The sequence below is a fragment of the Bubalus kerabau genome, chromosome 15 (genome assembly GCF_029407905.1).
Source record: "Bubalus kerabau isolate K-KA32 ecotype Philippines breed swamp buffalo chromosome 15, PCC_UOA_SB_1v2, whole genome shotgun sequence".
Lineage (NCBI taxonomy): Eukaryota > Metazoa > Chordata > Mammalia > Artiodactyla > Bovidae > Bubalus > Bubalus kerabau.
In genome coordinates, this window is record NC_073638.1 from 47,662,002 (window position 1) to 47,671,913 (window position 9,912).

Here is a 9,912-nt window from a genome sequence, read left to right on the forward strand (position 1 = left end):
CCTGCAGTAGGCCACCACTGACCCACGCCTCTGCTGGAGACTCCTGGACACTCACAGGCAAGTCTGAATCAGTCTCTTATGGGGTCACTGCTTCTTTCTCCTTGGTCTTGGTGCACACAAGTTTCTGCTTCTGTCCTCCAAGAGTCTAGCTCTACGATGGGGTTAATGGCGACCTCCTCCAAGAGGGCTTATGCCATACCCAAGTCTGCTGCACCCAGAACCCCTGTCCCTGTGGCAGTCCACTGCTGATGAATACTTCCACAGGAGACATTCCAAAATAATTCTAGCCATAATTCCCTTGAATAGGTTCTCCAAGCTTCTATGTCCTCCTAGGGTAGAAGCAAGGGTCACTTTCTTGTCCACAGTATTTCCAAAAACAGAATAAGAAAAGATTAATAATAGCCATTGAATGCTCTGGTATTCAACCAATGTGACTATGTCAAGGCTTAGTACTTACTGTGGTTATATGCTGAGACTCACAGTCTAAGTTCCTAGGAAGAGGAGAGGTTTCCAGCAGGAAGGGAAAAAGCACAACTATTTAAAAAAGATTTCACATAAGATGAAAAAATGTTCTCAGATGACTCACAGCACAGAAATTATGAGTTTCTGGAATTTATGGGAGGTAGTACTAGCTTAGTGACCTAAGGATAATGGGTCTCCTTTGGAGACTTGAGAAAAGAATGGCCCATAGAGAAACTGAATTCCCAAGATATTAAATCCTGAAAGGTTGGAAAGGAGATTAACTTAGCGATGTTCCCAGTAACTTAACCTGAGAACTTCCATAAGCAAACAAACAAACAAAATCTTCAGTGATGAAACCAAGATGATTCTATAGAGGCTGATAATTTTATTAGAGTGTCTGAATTGTTGAGTACAAAAATTCACATGTTCCTAAATTCTGTAGTTAGGATGTTGCACTCAAAAGAAAAAAAATACTCTTAAAGTAGAAAGTACTCATTGACCCCAAAATAGATACTGAGTTGCTATTGTACTGAAAACGCATGGTTTTGGAGAAGATGCTTGAGAGTCCCTTGGACTGCATGGAGATCCAACCAGTCCATCGTAAAGGAAATCAGTCCTGAATACTCATTGGAAGGACTGATGCTAAAGCTGAAACTCCAATACTTTGGCCACCTGATATGAAGAACTGACTCATTTGAAAAGACCCTGGTTCTGGGAAAGATTGAAGGTGGGGGGAGAAGGGGACAATGGAGGATGAGATGGTTGGATGGCATCACTGATTCAATGGACATGAGTTTGAGAAAACTCCGGGAGTTGGTGATGGCCATGGAGGCCTGGGATGCTGGAGTCCATGGGGTCACAGACTTGGAGACGACTAAGTGACTGAATTGAACTGAAAATGCATGGTAGGGATAAAATGACCAATAAACCTGTCACAGTCCCTGTTCTCATGGAAATTGTGATCTAGCTGGGACCGAAGGATAAAATGTTAGGTAAATAATGAAGCAAACATTATTAAATTAAAGAAGTGCTTTGAAACAAAAGTACCCAGAGATCTGAGAACTTAAAATGAAAAGAATTAACTTAGTTTTGGTGTCAGAGAAGGATTTCCTGAAGCAATACCAATTTATGTTGATGACAAATATTTCAATGTGAGTTTAAAATGACATGTTTTTAGTGGGAGAAAAAGGAAACAGATTAAATTCTAGGAAGTTTCAGATGCCCAAATGAGAAGGATCTTGGCATATTTAATGTAATAAAAGAGGATAAATATGGCATTAGCTCTGAGATATAGTGGAGAATGAGATATAGTGGGAAATAGTACTTTTAAGATAACAGAGGCCAGAAATTTACAAGCAAATTAATGTTAAAATAGTAAGGGACCACTGAAAGTGGAGGTTTCACAATAGCAGCTGTGTGAAGATGAGATTAAATGTAACAGGGATACAGATTAGATAGGCAACAGTAATCCAAGGGAGAGATGACTGTGTCTTGAACCGGGATAGGGGAAGTGAAAATGAATAAAAGCAGATAGATTTGGAAGATATGTTAGAGATAAAATTGATCATTTTTATACCTGAAGGGCAGTTCCCAGGTGGCACTAGTGGTAAAGAATTTGTCTGCAATGCAGGATATGCAGGAGACGTGGGGAACAATTTTAATTTCTTGGTATATGCAGTGGGATGACAGGTGATGCTATTCACATTCTTAAAGAAGACAGGAAAAAGAGCAAGTTACAGAGGCAAGAGAGTTCAAATTACGTTATGTCACACATGAGGTGCCTCTGAAGCATCCATGTGAAAACTGTTTAGCCAGCACATGGAAAAGTGGTCCCACAAATGGAGAAAGTAGCATGTAAATATATACACTAACATACGTAAAATAGATAGCCAGTGGGAATTTGCTGTATGACTCAGGGAACTCAAACCGGGGCTCTGTGACAATCTAGAAGGGTGGGATGGGGTGGGAGGGAGGTTCAAGAGGGAGAGACCATGTGTATACCTATGGCTGATCCATGTTGATGTACGGCAAAAGTCAACACGATATTGTAATTATCCTTCAATTAAAATTTTTTCCAAAAAGTGGTCCCAGAGAGCAAAGAAGCAATTTGAATATAAAACAATAAATGGTCTGTATATTATTTGATCATCTAGCTTATACAATTTGTTGGCATATAATTGTTCATAGTTATTTCTTATGATTCTGTGTATTTTGGTGATATCAGTTGTGATAGCTCTTTCTTTTAGGATTTTACTTTTTTGAGTCCTCTCTCTTTTTTCTTAGTCTAGCTAAAGATTTGTCAATTTTGTATATCTGTTCAAAAACTTAGTTTTGGTTTCTCATGTTTTTTTTTCTGGTTTCCATTTTATTTATTCCACTCTGATTTTTGTTATTTTATCCCTTCTAACTTTGCATTTAATTTTTTTTCTTTTGCTGGTTCCTGGAAGTATACAGTTAGGTTATTTATTTGAGATCTTTTTTTAAAAATCTGAATTTATTGCTACAATCTTTCCTCTTAGAACTGCTTCGGCAGCATCCCCTAGGTGTCAGTGTGCTGTGTTTCCATTTTCATCTGTTTCATGTCTTTGAATATCAAATGTATTTTATTTCCTTTATTTTATTCTATTGCTTGAACTCTAGTACAATGTTGGGTAGAAGAGTGAACAATTGATGTTTTTGTCTTATCATCCTTGCGGAGAATGATTTTAACATTTTGTCAATAAATAGGATGTTAGCTACAGGGATTTTTTAGTATCAAGTTAAGGAAATTCCCTTCTAAATTTAGCTTACTTTGTTTTTATCAAGAATGGATGTTTAATTGAACAATTTTTTCTTTGTCTATTGAAATAATCTTATGATTTTTTTTCTCTTTTAATTCTAAATTGAAAACATTTTGTGTTCTCACTAAGCTTGAATTCCTAGAATAAATCCTACTTGGTTTTAATTTATTATCATATAACCCCTGGTACATACATGTACACACACACAAACACAAATGCTTATGGGGATTTTTATGTAACTGATTAAATTTCTTGATAGGTCTATAACTACTATGACTTTACACTTCTTCTTAGATCAATTGTATTGTTTTAAGTATATATTTATTTCATCTACATTTTAAAGAGCATTGGCATAAATTAGTTTCTAATATTCTATTACTGTTTATTTTGGCAAAAAGTATTTGCATTTAAGAAATAAAAACTACTTTAGACCTATTGTATATTATTTTCTGTATTGACCAATTGGTTTAAGATGCTTATCTTCTTCAGACCTTCTGCAGCCATTTAGAGCTTTCTAGCTCTTTGTTCTTCACGTACTGAGAGTACATGTTGAAAGATCTATAATTTCACTGTGGATTAGTGATTTCTCCTTCTAGTTCTAACAGTTTCTTCTATGTGTGTGTATATAAGCATCAGATCAGATCAGATCAGATCAGTCGCTCAGTCGTGTCCGACTCTTTGAGACCCCATGAATCGCAGCACGCCAGACCTCCCTGTAAATCACCAACTCCCGGAGTTCACTGAGACTCACGTCCATCGAGTCAGTGATGCCATCCAGCCATCTCATCCTCTGTCATCCCCTATAAGCATAGATATCTGTAATTATATTAAGTACTTGTGAATTTAGTTATTTTATGTTTTCCTGTTGAATTGTTACTATAAATATTACAGGATGCTCCACTTTATCACACCTAATATTTATTGTGTTAAAATCTACTTTGCTATAGCCACACAAACTTTTCCTGTATTTGTACATACATGTTTTTAAGTCATATATATTTTTATTGAGGATATTTTCTTATCTTTCATTTCATTTTCTTTCAATTGTTTAGTCAAAGTACATTATTGTAATTGTTGCCTTTTGTTTTCAAATGTACTGGTGTACCATGCTCCTACTGTTTTAATTTAGTCTCACCTGTGTTCTTTTTCCTTTGTTCTTCTTGCTACTTTTGGACCAATGAAACAGGTGTTATTATTTTTATTGTAGCAATTTTCTCCAACTTTGGTTTTTGTTATGTATTCCTTTATGTTGGTGCAAAGATTAACTTAGATTTTTCAATATACATCTTTTAACTATCAATGTATGTTAAAACAGTACACTTATCACTTTAACTGTGTTAGCATATATCAAGATTTTAATTCCATTAACCTCTTTCCTGCCATTTGTGTAATTATTACTATATATATTTTACCTCTACATTTGTTTAGATTTTATGTGTTATTTTCCCCGTTTTAAAGAGTAAATGTTCTTAAAATTACTCTCACTTTTTCTGTTGGCTTTATTAAATTCTGTCATTCTGTCTTCCATGAGTAATCACTATTCTATGTTCTGAATAACATACTTTTGTCTATATTAATAAACATTTATCTTCTTTTTGAAGGATATTTTCATCAGATTATAATTTTAAATTGAAAATGATTTTTCAGTACTCCAGAAATATAATTTCATTGTCTCCTGGCTTCCATAATTTTTATTGAAAAGATGGCCACCAATCTAAAGACTGCTTCATTAAAGGCAATGTGCAGAGATTATGATAGGAAAACCCACTTCTCTGCATATATTTGAAATAAAATATCACATTCCATGTTTCACGAATATGTACACATGTGTATATATGTGTGATATACGTGTGCATGTGAGAAAAATGTTCATCATAGCATTATTTCTGGTGACAGAGAGAAGAAAAAAGCTTAGATATCCATAGTCAGGAAATGATTAAGAAAATAGTGTTGGTTGCATGTTATGAAAGTCTATAATTAGAAGCAAGAAATGAAGTACAGATAATAGCAAAAGTACATTTCAAAAATTCAGTTAAAAGTAAGTCGTGACATTTAATACAGTAAAAATGGATATGTTTCTAAACTAAACATTCAGTAAATGGCTGATTTGTAAGTCATTTACAAATCAAAGAACATGTCAAACAAACCATAGTGATGTCTATGATTGACAGGCCTGAGGATTAGGACTGAAATAAGCACATTAAAGTAAAAACAAAACAGGAAATGGTCCCAGAAATGACACAGTTAATGTGCCATGAATAAAAAGGTATCATGAAGCTTAGTTCACCTTGAACACACACCTGAGCTTTAATAAATTTATTACTGATCTATCAACTTGGGAGTCATCAGCATGCAATGATATTTATAGCCAATTATACTGAAAGGCCTAGGGAAAGAGTGCAAAGTGGAGAGACCTGAAACCATGGTAAGTCCAGAAGAAAAGAACAGGCAAATGACATGGTTGAAAATGTTCAGTGATAATGAAGAACAACCTGGGATGTGTGGCACTTGAGAAATCAAGCAAAGAAAGTGTTTCTAGACAAAGAGATGAATCAATTATATTCAGTAGAGACGAAAACTATGACAAGGTTGACACAGAGAAAGACCTACTAGGTTTAATATAAAATCATTGGTGAAACTGACAAAAACAATTTCATTGAAATGCTGAGGTGGAAGGAATTCTGGAGAAAGATAGAGATTGGGAAGAATATTTTGGGATGAGCAACTGGAGAGAATGATTACTGTCAATCTTTAATACATTTTACTATCCAGATGAAGACAGAAATTAAATATTCAAATAGGATGATTTTGTGATTTTTAATACATTTATAAAAAGAAAAATACTAAAAGATAAATTAGAGAATGGAAATAAATTAGTGTATGAAGTTAGTAGCATCAGGGGAAAGTAATGTAGAATTTTGGAAGTTGGTTAAGGAGAATCAACTTTGAAATTCTTTTTTTGATATCTGTGACAATGCTATAAAAATACATTCATAATATCTCACCTTCATTTTAATTTAGGAAGAAAAGCAAAAAGGTAAACATTGCTGTGTATAACCCTGTACTCATAGAAATACATTTATTATATTATAAATCTCATTACTCTACTTCTCCCTCCAATGTGTGCAAACTTTTAAAGTGTTTTTGAAAAAAAGAGACAAAACATTCATTGAGAAGCAAGCAATTATGAGAAAAACTCATGCAAGAGACACCTGGTCAGATTCCAGGTCACTATGTTTCTCATAAGACACAGAAAGGCTTACAACTTATAATATTTTTGACCCTGTGGTATATATTTTACAGTCTTGTCTTTAAGAAGTTGTTGAGAAAACAGAAGATTTTATGGAATAAAGTAAATATATTGTGATTTTCCCACAGTTAAATCAGTTATTATATTGAAATTTCATTCACAATTAAAAACAGCAGTTTCAGTCATCTGGTTCCAGATCATTGCTTTCGCCTAATTCAGTTTTCTGGATAATTGCACCAGTTTCCATTAGTATTTTTTCATTCTTGGAACTTGACATTATTGAGATCTGAGTTACACAGAGAACCTAGACATGAAAAACTCATGTGGTTGGTGATTTGACATGAAAAATTTTGGAATTCTGCAAAAAAGCAAAAAAATAAGGAGATGGATTATTATCCAGTCACTTGGCAAATTCAGATACCTATTCTTGGAAAGCTTTCTCCTTAGACAAACAGACAGGAGCATTCTTTCCTTTCACATCTCATCATAGGCAAACAGCTCTTTCATATACTATGGGATTTGATATACTTGGAACCTGAAAGAATCCTTATGACGCAATCTCGTATCTGCTTAGTTTTCACCCCATAGACAACAGGATTCATAGTGGGGGGTAGGAGCAGATAAATGTTGGCCACAATGATGTGGCATGAAGGAGAAATCCTGTGACCCCCAAAGCGGTGGGAAAAGAATGAAAAGAAAGCTGGACTATAGGAGAAAACAATGGAACAGATGTGGGCAGTGCAGGTGCTGAAGGCCTTCTGCCGAGCATCTGCAGAGGAGAGGCTGACCACTGCCCTTAGGATCATGGTGTAGGAGACTGTGATGCATAGGATGTCAAAGCCCCCAATCAGGAGGGCTACCATCAGACCATAGATAACATTGACCTTGATGTTGCCACAAGACAACTTGGCCACAGACATGTGATCACAGTAAGTATGGGGGATTACATTGCCTCTGCAGTAGGGCAGGCGCTTGGTGAGGAAAGTGAAGGGAATGATGAGCAACACCCCTCTGAGAAAGGTGGAGAGACCCGCCTTTGCAATGACAGGATTTGTGAGGATAGTTGAGTAGCGCAGAGGGTAGCAGATGGCCACATAGCGATCCAGGGCCATGAGCATGAGCACCCCAGACTCCATTCCTGTTAAGGTGTGGACGAAGAACATCTGGATCAGGCATCCATCAAAGCTGATTTCCTTGAAATGGAACCAGAAGATGCTGAGGGCTTTGGGGATTGTACTAGAGCTAATGAAAAGGCCAGTTAGGAAAAGCATAGCCAAAAAGTAGTACATGGGTCTGTGCAGGGCATCCTCATAGCGGATGAGGTAGAGGAGTCCACAGTTTCCTACCACAGCCACAGCATACATGGAGCAGAATGGGAGAGAAATCCACACGTGCATGTCCTCCAGTCCTGGGATCCCATTAAGAATGAAGGAGGCTGGTGTCATGTCTGTTTGGTTCAGCATTATCATGATCAGGCTGGTGGAGTCATTAAGAAAAGTGTATGTTTTTAGTTTTATGCCTGTATTGCTTTTTTTTTTAACCCTCTTAGATTTGGAAAAACAGAAACAAGTCTCAGTTGTGGGTCTTCTCTCTGTGTCTTTGTCTCTGTTCAGTTTGCACTTTAAATCACGGAACCCAAAAATTTAAATGTCAGGAATTTACAATAGAAACATAGTTTAAACACATTCTTGGTTCATACTCATGCTTAATATACACCAACCACAGCCTTAGAATTTCATAAATATTAACTCATTTAATCCTCACTACAAGTTCATAAAGTCTTTTTTCTATTAATCTGCACTCTGTAATTGAGTAAATGGGGATCCGATGTATATGAGGTTTCTTCACGTACAGCTTTCAAAGGCTTTCTCAATCTCTTGGCCTCAGTTAGAGGTATTAAGAGGACCATTCCAATTTTGATCCTTTTTATTTTTTATTTATTTTTTAAAATTTTATTTTATTTTTAAACTTTACATAATTGTATTAGTTTTGCCAAATATCAAAATGAACCTGCCCTTTTTAAACTATTCTTTTTTAATTTTTAATGTGGGCTAATTACTTTACAATATTGTAATGGTTTTTGCCATACTTTGACATGAATCAGCCATGGGTGTACATGTGTCTCCCATCCTGAAATCCCCTCCCACCTCCCTCCGCATCCCATCCCTGAGGTTATCCCAGTGCACCAGCCCTGAGCACTGTCTCTCATGTATTGAACCTGGACTGGTGATCTATTTCACATATGGTAAATACATGTTGCAATGCTATTATCTCATATCATTCCACCCTCGCCTTCTCCCACAAAGTCCAAAAGTCTGTTCTTTACATCTGTGTCACTTTTGCTGTCTCGCATGTAAGGTCATCATTATCATCTTTTAAAATTCCATATATATGCATTAATATACCACATTAGTGTTTTTCTTTCTGACTTACTTCACTCTGTACAATAGGCTCCAGTTTCATCCACCTCATTAGAACTGATTCAAGTGCATTCTTTTTAATAGCTGAGTAATACTCCATTTTGTATATTTACCACAACTTCCTTATCCATTCATCTGCCAATGGACATCTAGGTTGCTTCCATGTCCTGGCTATTGTAAACGTGCTGCAACGAACAATGGGGTACACATGTCTCTTCCAATTCTGGTTTCCTTGGTGTGCATGCCCAACAGCGGGATTGCTGGGTCGTATGACAGTTCTATTTCCAGTTTTTTAAGGAATCTCCACACTGTTCTCCATAGTGGCTGTGCTAGTTTGAATTCCCACCAACAGTGTAAGAGGGTTCTTTTTTCTCCACACCCTCTTCAGCATTTATTGCTTGTAGACTTTTTGATAGCAGCCATTCTGACCGGTGTGAGATGGTATCTCATTGTGGTTTTGATTTGCATTTCTCTGATAATGAGTGATGTTGAGCATCTTTTCATGCGTTTGTTAGCCATCTGTATGTCTTCTTTGGAGAAATGTCTATTTAATTCTTTGGCCCATTTTTTGATTGGGTCATTTATTTTTCTGGTATTGAGCTGCATGAGCTGCTTGTATATTTTTGAGATTAATTCTTTGTCAGTTGCTTCATTTGCTATTATTTTTTCCCATTCTGAAGGCTGTCTTTTTACCTTGCTTATAGTTTCCTCCATTGTGCAAAGGCTATTAAGTTTAATCTCCTTATGCTATTTACTTTTTGACTCTGGAAATATCTAATACCATTTTAAAATGTCTGCTTTCAAGATTAGTGCTGATGATGGTGATGATAGAGATATAAATATGCATTGGCATCTTTTATTGTACAGGTACTTACTGGGAATTTTGAATCTGGAACTCTATGATCTTTGGTTTTGGAAATTTTCTCCTGTTAACTTTGGATTATTTCTTCCCAACTGCGGTCCTTGTTATTTTCTTATATTTATTTTTAGCCAGATACTG

General features: G+C 36.0%; 1 protein-coding gene across 1 annotated transcript; it reads right to left on the reverse strand.

The window, feature by feature from the left end:
• Nucleotides 1-6,995: 6,995 nt before the first annotated feature.
• On the reverse strand, nucleotides 6,996-7,961 carry LOC129628170 (olfactory receptor 52N4-like). The gene has a single exon (XM_055547600.1). The coding sequence runs from the start codon at nucleotides 7,959-7,961 to the stop codon at nucleotides 6,996-6,998; it is 966 nt and encodes a 321-aa protein (XP_055403575.1).
• Nucleotides 7,962-9,912: the final 1,951 nt, after the last annotated feature.